We start from the raw sequence: 20672 nt of genomic DNA, 5'->3' as shown, positions 1-20672 counted from the left end.
ACCGACGGTAAATATGGAAGATGGCAAATATTCACCCCCATAGCCAGGGGCGGAATACCTTGATGGTTCCTTTGGCCAATCTGGCTCATTTTTCAATAAGGTCTGGAATAATGACCAAAGTGGGGTTTAGCATTAGAGAGGACCAGAGAAAGAGACGACCCCGGTATGAATCAGGATTCATGAAGAGCTTTGGTACAGATATAACTGATGGGCGCGGGAGGCAGAGACTTAAACCAGGCCGGGAGGGCCTGTGGACAAGGACCTTTCTTTAAAAAAGAGACTGGTAGGTCTTTTAATGGCTCTATTGTTCACTTCCTTGGCCTGCAAATACTCTGTCCCTCCCCACCTTCTTCTCAGGGCCGCGCGGGAAAATGGGTCACAGGAGGAGATCTCTAGGGAGTTGGTCCCAGTGTCCCTCATTCCTGTCTGCCATTCCTTAGAGCAACGCCGCCGACGCCATCCCGTGGCTGGCAGAGAACACAAAGGAAGCCCCGACTCAGCCCGGGACCTAGGGTCACTGTAAGCAGGAGGCTGGTGCGGTTTCCAGTCTCAGCGTCCCGGTTGCCCTCGGGAACAATAGCTGTCGCCAGCCCGGGAGGTCGGGCGCTCAGCACAAAGCCGGCTTGGTCCACGCCGCCCTGAGACGCGCGCGCTGACCCGGCTGCCGCCGCCCTCCGGTGTTCCCGCATCCACCTAGAACTCTCTAGGAAAGACAAACGGTGAGTTAATCACCCTACCGGCTGGCGGCCGCGTCTTCTGCGCCCGCCTTGGAGGCGGGATGGGGAGTGGGGTTCCTCTGTGTGTGTCTGGGGTGGGGGGCGGGAAAGGTTAGTCCTATTAAGAGTTCATCAATCACCCGGTGTGCACTTTTCGCTCGACAGCGGTTCCTCCTACTTTAGAGCAAGTCTGGGCCAGCTGGGAGCCGACCAGAAACCGCGAGCCGTGGAGACGCTGATGCTCTGGGTGAGCTCTAAGGGAGGGTGCGACGCAAGTCCCGCGCCCTCCGCGCAGCAGCTAGGACAGCGCTCCAGACGCGCCTGGGGAGGGGGAGGGTCACTATCAAGCTCTAACTGCAGCCCACCAGATGAACCTCGAACTTCGCAGCAAGCCAGCACCCACGCTAGCCCCTGACCCGTTGTGACCTGGCATTATCCCCCCACCCCCACCCCAGTGACACTCACACAGGTCCTTAAATTCCCAGAAAGGGACACCTCTTCCCTGAAGGCAGGGCAAGAAAAAATGCCAATGGATCAAGGTTTCTTGCTGACCCCAAATCTCGGCCTGCAGGCCTCTGTGCGTGGGAATAAGTAGGTCAAGGCTGCTATTGAACTTGGAGTAAACTTGAATGCCATTTAAAGTTACAATAAAAGTATGTCTAAGCACCGTCCACAACATCCTTCCTGTCTACTGTAGCGGCAAGACTATTAAGTACTTTTACTTCAGTTTTTTGGGGGGTTCATTTTAGTACTATCATAAAGGAAAGACTGGAAATTTCTAGAGACAGCCACGAGCCTTGGAGTTGTTTGCAGCAGGATGGTTTGGGTGGAGTGGGTGGTGACAACATTCCCGTACCACTTCTGGAGTGGCCAATGCTCTCTGTAAATGCCCAAAACTCTGACCTAGACCCCCCTAGAGCCTTTTTTCTCTGGGTGGCATGGGCTGGACTGGTTCTTAAGTTAGCTAGACTGCACTGCTTAGCCCTCATCAAAGTGCTAGCATTGCCCTTCCTCCCCCAGCCTTCTTTGTCCTCATTATTTTGCATGGAAACTAACTTATTTTGGAAAAATGTCCTACTCCCATTTTACTTCAGACAGGAGGTGAGTCACTGAAGCCTCACGCAGTACTCCAACCCATGGAGCAATAAAAACATTAATCCTGGTTTTCAGTTTCCCCTGCCTCCTGCCTCCCACCAATCCACCGAGCAATTCCTGTGTGCACTGTGTTGTGCTGTGGAACACAAGGCTGAGTAACTAACAGGTTGGTTGTGCCCTTCAGTCTAGAGAGGGAGAAAAACAACCTGATAGTGCTGTAACGCCATGGTGGCACACGCCTTTAATGCCAGCACTCTGGAGGCAGAGGCAGGAGGATCTTTGTGAGTTCAAGGCCAGCCTGGTTTACAGAGCTAGTTCCAGGACAGGCACAGTCAGGGTTACATATAGAAACTTTGTCTTAAAGATGTGTGTGTGTGTGTGTGTGTGTGAGAGAGAGAGAGAGAGAGAGAGAGAGAGAGAGAGAGAGAGAAGCCATACTGTAGTGTCAAAACAGATACTCAGGTGATTTGGGGCTCCTGAAAAGAGTTAAGAGTTTTTCAGGCGGGCTGGAGAGATGGCTCAGAGGGTAAGAGCACTGGCTGCTCTTCCAGAGGTCCTGAGTTCAATTCCCAGCAACCGCATGGTGGCTCACAATCATCTGTAATGTAATGAGACCTGGTGCCTTCCTTGCCAGCAGTATATTGTATGCTTAATAAATAAATAAATCTTTTTTTAAAAAAAGAGTTTTTCAGGCCAAAGGAAGAAAGAACATGCCAGGCAGAGAAACAACTTGTGCAAAAAATGAAAAAGGAAGGAAGAGCAGGGGGAATAGTTTGGAGTAGGGCACCATGGCTGGGGAGAAAGTTTCCACAAGGTTTGCATAGAGGAGTCTGGACCTCTCATGCAGGCAGTAACTGCTGTAACTGCTGAATCAGGTCTTAAGCTGAGACAAGTGGGCTCATTATCTGGCCGGAAAGCTAACTCTGTATTTAACTGGAGAAAGGAGAAGTCAAGTTAGAGAAAGTAGCAATAAGGCTGAGGAGAAAAGGCATTTAAGAGGAACTCACAGAACTTGGTGGTAAGCGGGGTATGTAGGAGAGGAGTGGTGACATTAATTCCTAACTTTCCATTTGGAGGATCTGAGTGGGAGTCAAGCCATTAACTGCAATGAGTAGAAGAGGAAGAGCCTGGAGGGGAATCTAATGTGTTCAGTTCAGGTCTACACTGTGCTTTCCCCTTTGCTGCTGATACACCGCAAGACCCTAAGCGATCCAGTTAATCTATCAGAACTTCACTTTCATCATTGAAACAGTCAATAAAGATATCTCCCTCATAGGTTTATCATCAGAGCACGGTGTGTGTGTGTGTGTGTGTGTGTATGTGTGTGTGTGTGTGTGTTTTAGAGGTGCTATCCTCACCAGGCCCAAATAAATGTTGTATATAAAATAGCTGAAACCTAGGGGAAATATACCCCCACCCTCCCCATTGATCAATACTTAGATCCTGGGTGGCCACAGAGAAATAAGTCCCATGGAAATTAAAAACAACACCCTCCGCTTCCCAGATATTGAACCCAAGCTAATGCGAAGGGTGAGGTTGGATCAGATTGCTAATCAGAGCCCTCCACTTCCAGATGGGTGATCTCAGGAGGATTCCCATGGAAACGTGGTCTAGGTACCAGACCACTAAAGAGGAGGCCTCTTAGCAGATGTCAAGACGCTTTCTTCTTCTTTTTTTTAAAAATATCATCTGTCTATCAGAGGATGCTTAGGTTCCGTACCCTCACTGAGGAACAGCGTAGTATAGGAAAAGCACCGGGTCTCTGACCTTGGCTATTTACAGGGATGTGGATACCAGCTGCTTGTCTTTTCTGTACCAGTTTTCATCTGTGAAAGAGTCAGACAAGGAAAAAAGTGACATGTTATGGGAGGTTGTAAGGGTCAAGAAAAGATGAAATTTTCTATTTGTCAGGTTGTTAAAAACAAACAAACAAAAAACCTTTCACATTCCGATGGTTTGGGAAGGCTGTCAGGAAACAGGAGCTCTGATGAGTTACTGGTAGACGAGTTTTTGTTTTGTGTGAGATAAACAAACAGGGTCTTTCTCAATTGCCTGAACTGCTTTGTGCACTTTCTTTTTAAAATAATTTATTTTATTGTATGTGTATGATAGCTATGTTTGCCATGTATATTTTGTACACCACAGTTTGGCTGGTATCTCAGGTGTGTGGAAGAAGGGATCAGATCCCTGTAAAGTGCAGCTGAAGACAGTTGTTGGCTGATGTGTGGGTGCTGGGGTCCTCTGGAAGAGCACGGCCTGTTAATACAGCCTCTGGAATGCACTCTTTTTTTCTGTTTTATTTTGTTGTTTTTAGTTTTTTGGTGTAGTCCTAGTTGTCCTGGAACTCACTTTGTACACCAGGCTGACCTCAAACTCACAAAGATCTGCCTGCCTCTGCTTCCCAAATGCTGGACTTAAAGGCGTGCGCCACTACGGTCCCACACTGGATTTCACCCTTGAGTTCTGGGATTCCAAGCTTGTCTAGCCACACTTCTACACCTTGCTTCACTTTTATAAAGAGCAATTTAGCAAAATATATTTAAGATGTCAGCCCATATATTCTTTGTCTCAGTAATTCCACTTCAAGAAATTTCTTTATGGGTAAAAATTTGTGTATGTGTATTTTACTAAGAAAAGTTTTTTTTAATTAATTAAAAAATTTCATTTATTTTACATCCTGATAGCAGTTTCCCCTCCCTCCTCTCCATCTCCCATCTCCCCCTCCTTCTCCATTTCTGTTCAGAAAGGGGCAGGCCTCCTACGTGTGTCAACAAAGCATGGCATGTCAAATTGAGGCAGGACCGAGCTCTTCCCCCTGTATCAAGGCTGGCTGAAGCAGCCCAGCATGGGGAATAGGTTCCTAAAAGCCAGCTCAAGTGCCCGGGATAGGTCTTGATCCCACTGCTAGGAGCCTCACAAATAGACAGCGCCACAACAGTCACACTCGTGCCTATGTCGCCTATGTCGTTCCCATGCAGGCTCCCTAGCTATCAGTCCAGTCTGTGAGCTCCCAGGAGCTCAGGTTGGCTGTCTCTGTGGGCTCTTCCGTCATGATTTTGAGCCCTCTGTCTCTTACAATCCCTCTTCCCTCTCTTCAACAGAACTCCCAGAGCTCAGCCCAATGTCTGGGGATCTCTGCATTTGTTTCCTTCAGTTTCTGGATGAAGACTCTCTGGTGACAATTAGGGTAGTCACCAACCTGATAAAGGAGATGGCCAGTTCAGGCACCCTCTTCACTTTTGCTAGCAAAAGTTTGGAACAGGTGAAAGGCCCATTAGCTGAACCTGTAACATCAATTTAGTAAGTGTACATAGTAGAGCAGTATGAAGTCGAACAGTTGACTAAGTGACAGGGGAAACTCTGTCAGTCAGTCACATCTAGTTAAGGCGTGGCTACCTGGGGCCCAGGAAGAAAAACTGGGAGGATCCAGATGCACGTGCTCGCGCGTTAATGGACTGACCTAATTCGCAACAACTAACTGGTGCTAGGTATTTTGCAATGGGAAGATCTTAAGACGCAATAGGAAAAAAACACCGTGCCGTACAGCCGATCTAGCATGCTACCACTGGGCTAAAAATGAGGGGAAACCCCAACTGTTCATGTATAAAGTATCTCTGAAAAATGTTCATGACATGAATAAAACTGGTTGCTTAGGTGCAGGGACTACATGGCTGGGACAAGGGTAGGAGCAAGAGGCCACTTCATGCCCCTTTCAGTCTTGAGTCACACACTTGTCAATTATGATTCACTTAAAAGATAAAGCAACAAATTATCATTATTATTATTATTATTATTGTTAGTAGTAGTAGTGCTGGGTGTGGACCAGGCTGGCCTTGAACTCACAGAGATCAGCCTGTCTCTGCCTCCTGAGTGCTGGGATTAGAGACATGCACTACCACCACCTGGCTCATACATATCTTTTAAAATATGAATACAGCATAGGAGAGTAGAAGGATTCTATAAATAATGTACCAAAGACAGAAACCAGAAGTAGATTTGAAAACATAAGAAGCCACCTTCTAGATGTCAAACAAATAAGAAGAGAATGGTATGCTGAGTTTTTTTTCAGAGCTGGAATCAAACCCATTGCCTTATGCATGCTACACAAGCACTCTATTACCAAACACACCCAACCCTTCTGCTAAGAAAATCTATAGCACATGGGAAAGGGTTAACACACAAAGGGCTTATTAACTAATAAAGAAAAGACACAAACCTTTTAATAGAAATATTAAGCCAAAAACAGGTCATCTCATATGTGTTCCTTTTTGTGCTTGCTCTATGCAATGAAATTTGCTTAGGGTCATCTCTTACGGCCCTTCCAGGGTCCTGAAGATAGTTAACCTCCTGGGGATCCTTTACCCTTGCCGATGAGGGGGGCAGGTTGATCTCTGCATATGCTTGTTAGAGACTCAGGGTGGAACAACACAAGTCTGACGCGGGATTCCTCTCTGTATGCTGTGAATACCATTGGTTAATAAAGAAACTGTCTTGGGCCTATGCAGGACAGAATAGAGCTAGGCAGGGAAAACTAAACTGAATGCTGGGAGAAAGAAGGTGGAGTCAGGAGATGCCATGGAGCCACCAGAGGGGAAAGACTCAAGTTGTTAGCTGGAACCTTGCCGGTAGGCCACAACCCTCATGGTAAAATATAAAATAATGGAAATGGGTTAATTCTAGATGTCAGAGCTAGCTAGCAATATGCTTAAGCTATTGGCCAAACAGTATTGCAATTAATATAGATTTCTATGTAAATATTTTGAGTCTGGGAAGCTGGGAACAAGTAGTCTCCTATAATATAAGTCTAGTGCATAGGTTTAGCAAACATGTTTCAAAGGGAGAGATGCGCTCTCAGAAACGAAGGCAACTCCTTCAACACTGTTCTGCCTGCTCAGGGCTGAGGCTGTCATCCTGACACTGCCAGGCAAGAGCTGCCTTAGTTCTTCCTTTGTCCAGGGTGCAAGAAGGCAATGGGCTGTGGGAAACTGAGTTCCATCATTTTTGCTAGGATGGCATTCTCTTTCAACTCTTGAGTAAAGCAACTTCCTTCCCCAAACCAAGAGTTTCACCCAGTCTGTGGATAAGGTGCTTTCCAGCTTTGCCATCTCACACTGTGGCTGACTGTCCTTTAGCCAGAGAAAGTTAGGTCAAGGTCTGTTTTACCCCTTCTGGATCCCTGAGGTTCAAATGCACCCACCAGATAATCTGGGAGATGGAAGGAAATGAGAGTTAGGAACCCATCCTAACTCCTGTCCTTATAAGGTTGCTTCAGAACCACTCCTGGGTTTCTCAAAGAAATGGAAGAAACAAATCTCACTTTTTATTCATCCAAGGCAAACTAATGAAATAGCCAGACACTGGAAAACACTAATTGGCCACTAACACGTGCGAATTTCCTACTGACCACTTCTTCCAGATTTATTTAATTTTATAGTTATTTGTTATGTGTATATTTATGTCTGTGTCCTTGTAAGCACAAATGTGTGTGGGTGTCCAAGGAAGCCAGAGAAAGGCATTAGATCCTCTGGAGCTGGAGTTACAGGTCATTGTCATCTCTCCAGTGTGACTGGTGGCAACTGAACTCAGGTCTACAAGAGCAGCAAGCATTCTTAACCGTTGAGCTCCCTGGCCCCAATTAACCACATCTCTAAGACGTTTTCTGGAGTTGGAGACCACTGACCTTGACATTGACTTCTCTACACTGTTACTCAACATGCAGATAGACTCTGTTCAGGTTGACTCATGTGTGAGCCAGCCAGGCCACACTCTCTTTCACTCTGCTCACTCATTGTCCCACAATACCAACTTCCAAAGCAGAAATTTTCAAAGTGTAGTTTGGAATACCTGCTATAAGATCACCCAAGAAGCTTGTTAAAAAATAAAGACGGGGCCCGGTGTCGGTGGCTTATGCCTTAAATCCCAGCACTCAGGAGGCAGAGGCAGGCATACCTCTGTTCGAGGCTAGCCTGCTCTATAAATGGAGCCCCATGGGGCTGGAGAGATGGCTCAGTGATTAAGAGCACTAGCTGCTCTTCCAGAGGACCTGGGTTCAACTTTCAGCACCCACATGGCAGCTTACAACTGTCTGTAGCTTCAGTTTCTGGGTACCTGACACCCTCATGCAGGCATACATGTAGGCAAAATACCAATACATGTAAAATAAAAATAAATAATTAAAAAAAGAAAACTAGAGTGAGCTCCAGGACAGTCATGGCTACACAGAGAAACCCTGTCTCAAACAGACAAACAAATAAATAAGTAAAACAAGTGAAAATAACAAACAGACAAATAAAGATTCCTAAGTCAGACCTGCTGGATTGAAATTTCTGGAAGTGACCAATAAAACTGTACCTTTAACCAAATCTCTGTGGTGATTCCAATAAAGCAAAGTCCTTTTGAGTGTCAATAATCTGAGGATCCTCTTAAACTAGCACTAAACAATGGTAGAGTATATCATTGCTTCTCTTCTTCATTTCTGACCAACAGACATTTATTAAATACCTACCATGTGTCAAAATTGACTTGGCCCATGAGTCTCTCATCTGCAAGACTTAAGAGAGAACAGTATTGAACTGTTTCCTTAGAGACGCTCCTGTTATCAGACTGCTGAGAGGTTTAAAATACCTGTCTTTAGGATACCTCTTCCGTTGTACTTACTTCTAGCCTTTGATGGCTGGAGATGCTTGAGAGAGCCGTATCCTAATCTCCTTTCTCTTAGTCTGGTATAAGAGGACACATCTTGACTGTCTTTTACTCCCACAGGTTAAGAGATCTTCTCTGCTTTGGATCTGCAGATCCAAGACTTCAATTTCACTTATTTATCTCCAAGGGTTAGCACAGTGGGGCTTATGGAAGACAGTGCCTTGATGTCTCTTAAAGTCAACTTTAAATCACAGAAGACAAGGCCACCAGAAATGACCACTTATATCAGAAAAGAAGCTTTTTATTAGAATGGGAGAGAAAGATAGCGGGGTGGGGGTGGGGGGGTGGGAGTGGGTATGGCTGCTGTGGTAAGCAGACAGGCTATTTCAAAGCATTCCTACATCAAACTCACCCAGGCAATCAGGCCCCTCTGCTCTCACCTCCTGTGGAGAACTCACAGCACCAACTCAGAGGGGCCAGTGGCCCTCGAGGATTCATGACTTAAACAATTATTAAAATTGGTAAGACATTTCCCCATATTCTGCAAACATGGGAGACAAACTGGATAGTTACTAAAAATAATCTCTATTCGCTTATTTTTATTCATGTTTCCCTAATATTATCTTCCAATCTCTCCTCAGAGAATCGTAAATAAGATTATGAGCTGGGAGACAGTGGCAGAGCACTTGCCTAGCCTGTGTGAGGTTTGGGTGTGTGATTCTGTATGCTTGTGCATGCCTGTTCATGAGAGAGAGAGAGAGGTAGAGACAGAGAGAGACAGAGAGAGAGAGCGAGAGAGAGACAGAGAGACAGAGAGAGAGAGAGACAGAGAGAGAGAGAGAGCCATCTAATAGACTTAAAGTTGAGCTAAGACCAGGAATGAATTTAGTCAGCTATGAATCTTGTTCGTTTGGTTAGAGAACATCTTTTTCTAGGCATAATAAAATGTTCTTACCTAGGACAGGTGGTGAACATCTGATGAGTTTGGGCATGATGATGTGACTAGAGGCTTGACTTCCCACAAACATTAAGTAAACTAACTCAAGATCTGAGTGTGTGGTTTAGGAGTAGAGTGCTCACTTAGCATGTGTCTGGCCCTGGGCTGGATGCTCAGCCCATCAAGACCAAAATAAAAGAACCAGACTCTGAGCAATCTGAGTTCCTAAGCCTAGGATGCCCTGAGGACTCCAGTACTAGAAGAGTGAAGGAGATGCAGACCGTAGCTCTCTGGATGGGTTCATCAGGGAACTACGACTAAGTCTGAACAATATTGACCCCTACTCCAGCCCGTACTTCTGATGTCCACTCTCAATACAATCATGAAAACAAAACAATACTAATAAAAATAGGGGGCTGGGAGATGGATTAGCAGTTTAGAGAACTGGCTTCTCTTCCAAGGACCTGGGTTCAATTCTCAGCACCCACATGGTAACTCACACCTGTCTGTAGTTCCAGTTCTAGGGGGTCCAACACCCTCACACAGACACACATACAGACAGAACACCAATGTACATAAAATAACAATAAATCATTAAAGAATAAGAATAAGAAAAATAACAACTACCCCATTTAATTTTAGCATATTTCCTATTTCAAGCAAAGACAAAAGTCTCCAAAAAATTGCTTCAGGGGAAGTGAATAATGGACAGTTCGAGGTGGGAGGTCTACATTCAATGGGAGGATTCCAGCTCGTGTGCAGCCCCATATCGTCCCTTCCATTCCTAACTCTGGGTCCTTCAACCCCGCTGGCTCAGACTCACCAGCACAGCAGCACACTTTAGCATAGCTTTGTTTATTTACAAGGGACTTGCTTTCTAGGCTATGGGGCCAAAGAGTGGAACTTTAGGCAAGGGCTCACTCACACTTTCGTGACAAGTGGATCCGCAAAACAATAACAGAACCTTACGCACTGTAACATAGAGGCTGTAACAGAGCGAGCTTTCAGGGCACTTGAATAGACTAGAGCAGACCCTTTAGAATCTTCACTACACAGGCTTTTAGGAAACCACCTTCATTTACTTAGGGCAGTGTGTAAATAACCTGTATTTATTTAACTCGGTATTTTTCTACAGCCCTAAGGAGGAAAACATACAAAGAGATGCTTAAGGGAGCTGAAAAGTTTGTCAATGCAAAGCCCGTCTGTACAAGCCTTCTACTCTTCATTTCCTGTGCCAATTGCACTTTTATTTCCCGTCTCTCTACACTCAGTAAACAAAACCATATTATCAAGGGAAAGACGTGAGCCCATTAACATCGTGAGCCCTCAGATTTCACTCGCAAGAGACGACGCAGCACTTATCTGATGGAACAGAAGCTTAATTGCTTTAAGGTACAAGCCAGTCCAAACCTCTGAGATCTAACCAGTCCCCAGGATGCCTTTGCGCCCTCCAGCCAAGAGTCTCATTGAAAGCGTGTGCAGCATTGGTGGGTGTGCCAGCCTCTCAGACAGTACACAAGGAGCCTTCCACCACAGGGTGGATGGATTCTTTATTCTGATGACCTCGTCGGAGGAGAAAATCCGGCTCCTTCCACAGGACACAGAAACTTATTTTCTGTCCAAATCAACACTGACATTGTAAACATGTCGCCACAGATTGGAAGGGATGCCAAAGGAAATGTTGTGAGGGATGTTGCAAAGAAAAGCTTGTGAAAGTGATTTCATCCCCAGGTCCCAGGAGTTGTCCGTGAGGCAGAAAAGAGGGAAAAGCCAACATCTGCTCTAGGTTTAGGACAGGCGTGGCTCCAGAGCCACGAAAACCCGAATGCACCCAGGAAAAGGGGACAGGAGTAATTTGACCTTCCCAGAGTGAGGGCTGAGTAGAGCACCCACAGGGCAAAGGCAATTCTCCTGCTAGCCTCCTTCAAGGCCACCCTGCCAGTCCCGGGGGAGTAGCCCGCAGGGTCCTGAGAGAGACCTGCGTCAATCGCCCTCCTCGTCTTTCTAAGGCAATACCTGTCCAGGGAGCTGGTGCCTTGGGCTCTCGCCCCGCCCTTTCCTTGGCCACCCAGGGTTGGCGCCACTCTCCCCGGGGTGCTGGGCGGAGGCCCCCGGCTGCTCTGGCTAAGTTGGCAGCGGGTTTGGCTTGAGGAACCGCGCTCCAGTCGGGACCGGGCCAGTGCGGGGAAGTCGCCGATTGGCCGGCGGGCACCACGTGGCCGCCGCCGCCGGTATATGAGGCCACTATTTACCTCGGAGCTCTCTGGCCATGGCTCGGCGAGGGCAGCGGGGATAGCGGGAAGGCGGAGCTGCACAGACCTGCAGGGTGCAGTGCTTGGGCCAGGGTTTGCGCCCGACGGAGCCAGCCATGAGTTCCTACCTGGAATACGTGTCGTGCGCCGGCGGCAGCAACGGAGGGGTAGGCGGCGACGTGCTCGGCTTTGCACCCAAGTTCTGCCGCGCCGACGCGCGTCCCGTGGCCCTGCAGCCCGCCATCCCCCTGGGCAGCGGCGACGGCGCCTTCGTGAGTTGCTTGCCGCTGGCCGCCGCCCGGCCCGCGCCGTCGCCCCCCGCAACCCCAGTTCAGCCTCCGGGACCACAGTCCTCCGCGCCCCGGTACGCGCCCTGCACCCTGGAGGGCTCCTACGAGCGGGGCACCGCACCTGCCTCTGTGCCTGCCACCGACTACGGTTTCCTGGGGTCCGGGTCGGCGTTCGATTTCCCGGGCGATCTCGGGAGAGCGGCTGACGACGGCGGGGCGCACGTCCACTATGCCACCTCGGCGGTCTTCTCCGGGGGAGGATCGTTCCTGCTCAGCGGCCAGGTGGACTTCGCTGCCTTTGGCGAGCCTGGCCCCTTCCCCGCGTGTCTCAAGGAACCAGCGGACCGCCATCCCGGACCCTTCCAGACTGCGTCCCCGGCTCCCGGCGCCTGTCCTAAGCCCGCCTCTCCCACCTCCGGTCTCCCGGCCTTCAGCACTTTCGAGTGGATGAAAGTGAAGAGGAACGCCCCCAAGAAAAGTAAGGAGAGGGGCGCTGGAGGGAAGCACCTGGGGTGGGGAGAGCAGCCTCCCCCGTGCTTAGTCGGGAGCGTGACCGCTATTCCCTGGATAGAGATTCTGCCCCTAAGCGGGAGGAGTCCAGGGTCAGAAATACCCCAGGCGCTGAGAAATTAGGGCAGAGCCCTCGGAGCGCTTTGTCTGGAGCAGCTGTGCCCATCACTTTGGAGGGCCGCGCTGTGACTTTGGTCCTAACTCTTAGCCCCCACTGAATAGTCTCAGCATCCCCTCGCCCCGCTGACGCCCTGTCTTTATGTTGCAGGCAAACTCTCCGAATATGGAGCCGCAAGTCCCTCCAGCGCCATCCGCACGAATTTCAGCACCAAGCAACTGACAGAACTGGAGAAGGAGTTTCATTTCAATAAGTACCTAACTAGAGCCCGACGCATCGAGATAGCCAACTGCTTGCAGCTGAATGACACCCAAGTCAAAATCTGGTTCCAGAACCGTAGGATGAAACAGAAGAAAAGGGAACGAGAGGGGCTTCTGGCCACAGCTGCCTCTGTGGCCTCTCTTCAGCTTCCTCGGTCAGAAACAAGTCCCACTAAATCTGGCCGGAGCCTAGGAAGCCCTTCTCAGGCTCAAGAGCCGTCCTGAGGTCCACTTTTGAGGCCGAGGACCTTTGGTCTACAGAAGTCACAGACTACCCCCACTTTGTATAGACTTAGGAGCTCAATTTGGGTGTGGGCAGAAATTAATACGGATTTGACTTGGCAAAGGAATTGTGGAAATTGGCTTCTGAGTTCCAGAGGCTGGGTACAGAGATATTATTTTGATATCTCTTATTTGCATATCATTTCTGCCTCATCAGGGAAACGGTGTCTAGCTGCCAGTCCGAGCGCTGCCGTTAGTCACGCACAGTTCCTGGGTGGAGAGAGGCAGGCCTTTATAGTCGTCGAATTCTGTCAACCCTCTGACACAGTCAGAGAAGCACCTCTCTGAAGTTACTTCAGTTTCCGATTCAAGGACAGCCTAGATATATTCAGCTTCCGGAGATAACCAAAGCTAGTTCGGGTCTCCTTGACGTAGCTAAGCTGCTTCAATGACGATCTGCACATTGCACTCCAGTTTGTTAGTTGGTTAAGTGGTGTTCTACCTCTTCGTGTGCCTGCGTGAGGATACAATCGCCATTTAGTTAGTAGCTGAGCAAATCCACAGGGTGGCAAAGGATTAGAGCCCGAATTATACCTTGACATCAGTTACTCACACTTGAATGTAAATATATACAGTATGTATATTTTTGAAAGATTTGCTTGCAATGAACATATATATGACATTTAATGTCATACATAGCATGTAAAGGTTTTGACCTTTGTTGGGCAATAAAAGTTACAGAATCTACTTTTCTTTGCCTTTTCTTACATCCTTTTCATTAATTCCCTAGGCTGATTCAGTTTCCTCCGTCTGGAACTGCTTGACTGTAACATGGGAAGTTGTTTACATCGGCAACCTATAAGTAATAACACCTCCTCTTCTTCTTTGTTGTTTTTTGTTGTTGTTGTTGTTGTTTTGCTTTGTTCTGTTTTTCTTTTGAGAAAGTTTCCCTGAGTAGCCCTGGCTGCCCTGGAACTCACTCCGTAGACCAGGCTGGCCTGGAACTCAGAGATCTGCCTGCCTCTGCCTCCTGAGTGCTGGGAATAAAACAGCACCTCTAGAGGTTGCACACACACACACGCACACACGCGCACACACGGTGTATTGCTCATGATTATCTGCACAAATCAGGCAGAGAACTACTCCACTAACTATAAAATACGTAAGGAAATAGTTCCCTTGCCTTAGTTTTATGGTGGACATACACATTAACTCAAGGGCTTGGTGCCCGCCCAGAGGTACCCCGAGAGACCTGCTTTTCTTGTTTCTCTTATCCTCACCAAAGGAAGAGAGAAGGTCACCCCAAGACTTGGTTTCTTCATCTTTTTGATGAAAGTTGATGCTCATTGAAAAGTCCCCAGTTGCCTGTTTCTGATCCAAAGCCAAGTCACAACGGAGGCTGGAAGAGGCGAACAGTAAAAGCATCCTCTCCTTATAACCTAGACTAAGCTCTGCCCGAGAACCCAGCGTGCTTGTCCCTTTTTAACAGTGGAGTGCTTTCAGATTAATTTCTTAGGATAGGTACAATTTGAAATCTGGCAAGAGGGCAGTTTAAAAACAAATGAAGCACAAACCCTCTGCTCTTATTTCCACTCAGCCTCCTTCCCATGAAGATGCCACAGCCAATGAGGCTCCTGTGTTATCTCATGTTAATATAAGTATGAGGAAAATTACAATATAAACATATAAAGGCAAGTGGGTGTGCCATACAGTTATCTAGTTAGGACATTTCCCTTTATCTCCATTTTTTTAAAAGATCTCTGGATCGTTCAACAGAAGGGCTTAAGGATACAATGAGCCACACAAAAACCCTTCTCCATTTTATTTCTCAACTTCAGTATGCACACTCCAACTTTAGCAGTTTCAAAGCCTGAACAACAGTGGAACATTACTCTTTTTGATACCCAGCAGTGTGATAGCTGTGTTAGGCATTTGAAGTCACACTTTAATACTTGTCCTTTGTACCTACCATTTAATGGAGTTGAAACAATACTCGTTCTATCAATCTCAGCTGATCTGGAGGGGGGGAAATCACTTTAAAAGTAGGCTCCTCATTGCTAGTCTTAGGCTTTATCATTTGCCCCTCAATAGCTTGAAGCTGAGCAGATCTTGCTTCAAACAGCTGCCTCCTCTCTGAGCTCTTTGGCTATTTGCAAAGACTTGTTACAAATCCTACTTATCTCTCCTTTTTAGTCCCTGCTAGTGAATTTCCTCCTGCAGTCTTTGACACGGCAATGTTTCCTTTTTGACAAGCGTTGAAATACCTAAACAGAAAACTAATGCCACACTTGGTCTTCTCCTTAATCTACCACCGTTTCTCTGAGAAAGTGGAGCGTTTCCCTGTGAAGCTGGTCCTAGCTCTTAACAGCCCTGATGGATGTCTTCCTTGATGAAGGTGGCTATTTTGACATTCGTATAATGCTGTTCTATGAATCAGGCCAATATTAGCTATTTTTTGACCAACCCCAGGGATCTTTAAAAGCTTTCTTAATGCACATCACTATACAGCTATATTCAGTATTAAGGACAGTCCTGGCTGAAGGTGGGGCTGAACTAGGTGACCTTTGGAGATCTCTTCCAGTAAGGAAAATGCTACAGAAAATTCAACAATTCAATGACTTTTACATATTTAATTTTAAGACTGCCATGGGGAAAGAGTTTGTGTCCAGAGAAGCAAGTGCAGTCTGTAGGATTACAGTGATATTGTGGGAATATAGAAAAAGTGGATTTTAGATATCATCAAACACATCTTATCATGTGACTACATTACAGAACATCCTTCTTCTCATTACTCAGAGCCCTGTGTTATTTTACACCAGCTATCTTTGTAGACAGTTCAAGGCTGCCACACCAACGTTAACCGCTAAAACAATCCCATTTCTACCCTACAAGATTCCAAACTAAATATGCTAATGCACCCTCCAGTGATCTAGTATAAGAACGAATACACAGTAGGCAGTTCTGGCTGTTGTGTAATTAGCCATTCAATGTTCCTTTGTCTTCACATAATGACTGAGTGTCTACTTTTCTGGACTCAGGGTAATTGGGAGGGAAAAGAAAGCATTTAATAACATAAAATCTCCTAACTTGACTGCTGGCAAATGCAGCCCTTGCGGATGTAAAAACCTAAAGTAATGTCACCTAGATTGTCAAAAGATTAATTATGTGTGATTTAGTCCGTCTCAAACCTATGTATGACAAGGCCTGATACCAGAGGAGGTTTTGTCTGATTGGCATGCTGTCATTAAAAAAAGAAACGGGCTCAGGCAAGTTACATCAGCTCCAAAGTTCTTAATTATTTCTTATGACCAAAGAAGTGCTCTATATCTGTGGAATATTGAATTTGAAAACCTCAGGATCTAATCAGGTTCTGTGAGATATTTAGTCTGACCACAGACCTCTCAAAAAGAAAAATGCCCACTGTTAAAACTTTATTTGTGGTTTGAAAGTAAAACCATGGTGGACATATCTCACAAATAATGATAAATCTCTATCTAAATAGAAATCAAGATTTCATAGTTTTTTACTTCTATCTTGTTTCCAAGATACGAAAATGCAATAAATATGCAAAACAGCTCTATTGAATAGCTCATTTGTAATTGCTTCTTAAATTATCCTTGTTGCTCAGGAATATAATTTCAATAGAAACTGTTAAATTAAATTCAATAATAAACTAAGAGGAAAGTGATCCTAAATATTCATGTGGGAGAGACTGTCTATCACTTAGCTTGTAGAAGTTTCAAGATTATCTCTTGAGCTTTGAACACTATTATTAATACCATTTGGAAAGGAGGGCCAGAAAGTGGTCATTTGGACCTGCAGTAGCTGATGAAGCAGGCCACTGACACTTCTGAGGTATTTTTAGGGGACCGAACTGCTGAGCGCATCCTGTCATCAGGAACTCTATATAGCCTACACTTACATGCCATGAGAGGACCCCTTTCAGAAGTCAAATACGAAATTATGAATGAAAGATAAAACTTGCATGGGATCAGAAAGGGATAAGAACACTAAAAATGATTGCAAAAGCCAGAGGGAAACAATTGTTTTATGTTTACTCAAAAATGCGCGCACACACACACACACACACAATGTGTGTGTGTGCATACATAGATAAACAATATAAATGATGTTATGCCACTTGGGATGATGATGATCCCCTAAAGAACTACAGATTATTTAACAAAATCCTAGTGCCAGGCATGAGAAAGCCTTTGAGTTGTTGGTCAGGAGAAACAAGATTTCCCAAACAATATAGGCTATTGCCATTGCCCATGGTTGCCTTATAGGCCTGGGAGGTAAGATTCTATTAATGAAGATGTCACACATTTCTTACACAGGACTTAGGTCTACCACTGCCCTGGAAACCTCCCCCTCCCAGGGCTGCTTCCCACAGTTTGCAAACAGGATAGCAGGCTGCCAAGGGAGCAAAGCCACCAGAGTGCCACTGAGCTGTGAAGCTGTGAACTACAATAACCAGCAGGCAAGACATACCCAAGGCTGTAATGGTGGCACTTACATCTTGGTGGTAACCAGCAGCCACCTCATCAGACTTGGGGACTGTTGACTAGGAGGGAAGTTATGCCTGGTACTGCAGTCCTAGCCAACTGCCTGTGGTTGATGAGGTCACAAACTCTGGAGAACATATTACTGCAATGTTCATAAGCCAGTATAATTCCCAACTGTATTGTAAATACTTATAGCCACAGTATAGCTGCCCCCCGTCATTAAAGGAGCTTCTTTTTGCAGAAGACAGGATTCACTATCTGTCTGTCTGTCTGCCTGCCTGTTTACCTGCCTGCCTGCATAACTGCCTGCCTATATATATTTATTTTAGACAGTCTAACTTTGTAGCGTGGAACTCAGTATGTAGACCAAGCTGGCGTTGAGCTCACAGTGATCTACCTGCCTCTGGCTCTCAAGCACTGGAATTAAATGTGTGTCCCACTTTGTCTGGCTAGTTTTAAAATTTATTATTTTGCTTTATGCATATGAGTATTTTAGCTGCATGCATACCCGTGTATCACATGATGAAAAATGCTTGAAGAGACCAGAAGAGGGTATTGGAGCCACTGTAACTGGAGTTATGAATGGATGTGAGCACCATGTAGGTGTTGGGAATCAAATCCAGATCCTCTGGAAAAACAGCTAGTGTCCTTATCTGCTAAACCATCTTTCTAGCCTCTGCCTGGCTATTTTGTAAGCCAGGGAGGGGGATTGGGTGATACAGGCCTTTAATCCCAGCACTGGGGAGTCAGAGGCAGGTGGATTTCTATATCAAGGCCAATCTGGTTTATATAGTAAGCTCAAGAACAAACAGGACGACACAGTGAGACCCCACATCCTCCCACGTCCCCCCCAAAATAAAGCCTTTTTTATTTTTATTCGGTTGCTATATTCTATAGACAATGAAGTTAAGAAACAACCTACCAAGGCTGGAGACATGGTTCAGAGGTTAAGAGCCCTGGCTGCTCTTCCAGAGGTCCTGAGTTCAATTCCCAGCACCCATATGGTGGCTCACAGCCATCTATAATGAGATATGGTGCTCTTTTCTGGCCTGCAGGTACATATGTAGGCATCGCATACATATAAACATAATAAACAAATAAATCTTTAAAAAAAGAAAAAAGAAACAACCAACCACTCACATTCTGGACTCTGTTGATGCAGAAAGAAGAAATTTCTGTTTTGATCTACTTTGGAAGTGGGGGACTAAATTTTCTTAACTATATACAAAGTTATTTCTACTACAAGTTTATTGAAATCTGATCTTAAAATGAAACAAACAAACAAACAAAAACAAATGAAAATGAACAGGAAAGGACAATTTTTCCTAACTGCTTATGATCTAATTGTCAGAATAGAGTCAGCATTTATTAGACTCTATGAGTGACAACTTTATACATACACAGCTGTTTACACGTCCTCTTACATTTGAAACCTGAGCCGTATTTCAGCCGAAATGTGGATCTTGGGTGAAATGTGCAATATGTGAATGGCTTAAGGAAAGAAACTTCTGATTTTTCCTCAGCCACGCCAAGCCTTTGTGTGGGGTTTGTTTCGACGCCAGGACCCATGAAGAGACAATGATGCTGGCGCAGAAGGTGGAGAGGGCTTCATGGTGAAGGTCCGGGGCTTGCCCTGGTTCTGCTCCGCGGATGCAGCGCTTTTTTTCTGACTGCAAAATTCAAAATGGGGCCCAAGGTATTTGTTTCGTCTACACCAGAGAAAGCAGACCAAGTGGCGAGGCTTTTTGTTAAACTTGAACCAGAAGATGAAGTCAAATTGACCTTGAAAAATGACAGAGAAACTATGGGAGACACAGATATGTTGAAGTATTCAAGTCAAACAGCGTTGAAATGGATTGGGTGTTGAAGCATACTGGCCCAAATAATCCTGGCATGGCCAATGATGGCTGTGCACAGCTTAGAGAACTCCCTTTGGATGTAGCAAGGAGGAAATTGTTCAGTTTTTCTTAGGGTTGGAAACCGTGCCAAACAGGATAACATTGCCGGTGTTCCCGGGAGGAGTTCGGGGGAGGCCTTCGTGCAGTTTGCTTCACAGGAAATAGCTGAAAAGGCTCTCAAGAAACACAAGGAAAGAATAGGGCACAGGTATATTGAAATATTTAAGAGCAGTCGAACTGAAGTTAGAATTCGTTATGACCCACCACGAAAACTTATGGCCCCAGGTGACAGACCTGGGGCTGGCGGAGGGTATAACAGCATTGGCAGAGGAGCTGCTTGTGAAAGTATGAGGCGTGGTGCTTATGGTGGGGGCTATGGAGGCTATGATGATTATAATGGCTATAATGATGTCTGTGGATTTGGTTTGGATGGATTTGGAAGAGGAATGCCTGACCACAGACATGGCGATGGCGGCTTTACTTTCCAAAGTCCAACAAGACACTGTGCACACATGCGGGGACCACCATACAGAGCCACCGAGAATACAGAGCTACCGAGAATACAGAGCTACTGAGAATACAGAGCTACCGAGAAAGGCATTTATAATTTTTTTTCACCACACACCCTGTGAGAGTACATACTGAGATTGGACCTGATGGCAGAGTAACCGGTGAGGCAGATGTCGAGTTTGCAATCCATGAAGATGCTGCTGCAGCTATGTCAAAAGATAAAGCAAACATACCACACAGATATGTAGAAATCTTCTTGAATTCTACAGCAGGAGCAAGTGCTGGTGCTTACGGTAGGCAAATGACAGGAGGCCTGGGCTTGTCACACCGGTCCAGTCATGGTAGCCCCGCCAGCCAGCAGCTGCGTGATGGTTATGGAGGTGGTTAAGGCGGTCAGAGCAGCATGAGTGGATATCCAAGTTTCACAGGAAAACTCTGGTGATTTTCAATCAAACATTGCATAGGTAGCCAAGGAGCGGTGAACAGCAGCTACTGCAGTGGCGGAAGCTGTGCGTCTATGGGCATGAGTGGAATGGGAGGGATGTCTCGCATGTTCAGTAGGAGTGGTGGATGGGGAATGGAATAGACTGATCACTGACTCTTGGTCATTTTTTAAAGAAAACAAAAACCCTTCAGTTTAACTGTGTTGCAATCCATCCTTGTGAGTTATGCCTACTCTCTTTAAGTGAGCACTGACATCCCTCAGAGGACTAA

General features: G+C 46.1%; 1 protein-coding gene and 1 pseudogene across 1 annotated transcript; both read left to right on the top strand.

Annotated features, from left to right (window-relative positions):
- Positions 1-11758: 11758 nt before the first annotated feature.
- Hoxd1 (homeobox D1) lies at positions 11759-13045 on the top strand. Its single transcript, XM_057755818.1, has 2 exons — positions 11759-12410; positions 12711-13045. Exons 1-2 carry the CDS (start codon positions 11759-11761, stop codon positions 13043-13045), a joined length of 987 nt encoding a protein of 328 aa, XP_057611801.1.
- A 5959-nt stretch (positions 13046-19004) lies between these two features.
- LOC130864792 (heterogeneous nuclear ribonucleoprotein H-like) lies at positions 19005-20422 on the top strand (annotated as a pseudogene).
- Positions 20423-20672: the final 250 nt, after the last annotated feature.

This window comes from Chionomys nivalis, chromosome 22 (assembly GCF_950005125.1).
Source record: "Chionomys nivalis chromosome 22, mChiNiv1.1, whole genome shotgun sequence".
NCBI classification, from domain to species: Eukaryota; Metazoa; Chordata; class Mammalia; order Rodentia; family Cricetidae; genus Chionomys; species Chionomys nivalis.
This window is presented reverse-complemented; position numbering and strand designations above follow the sequence as displayed.

Coding starts and splice junctions, on each gene's coding strand:
- Hoxd1 (XM_057755818.1), top strand. CDS start 11,759: ATGAGTTCCTACCTGGAATACGTGTCGTGCGCCGGCGGCAGCAACGGA. Junction 12,411..12,710: donor GAGGAACGCCCCCAAGAAAA/GTAAGGAGAGGG, acceptor TTTATGTTGCAG/GCAAACTCTCCGAATATGGA.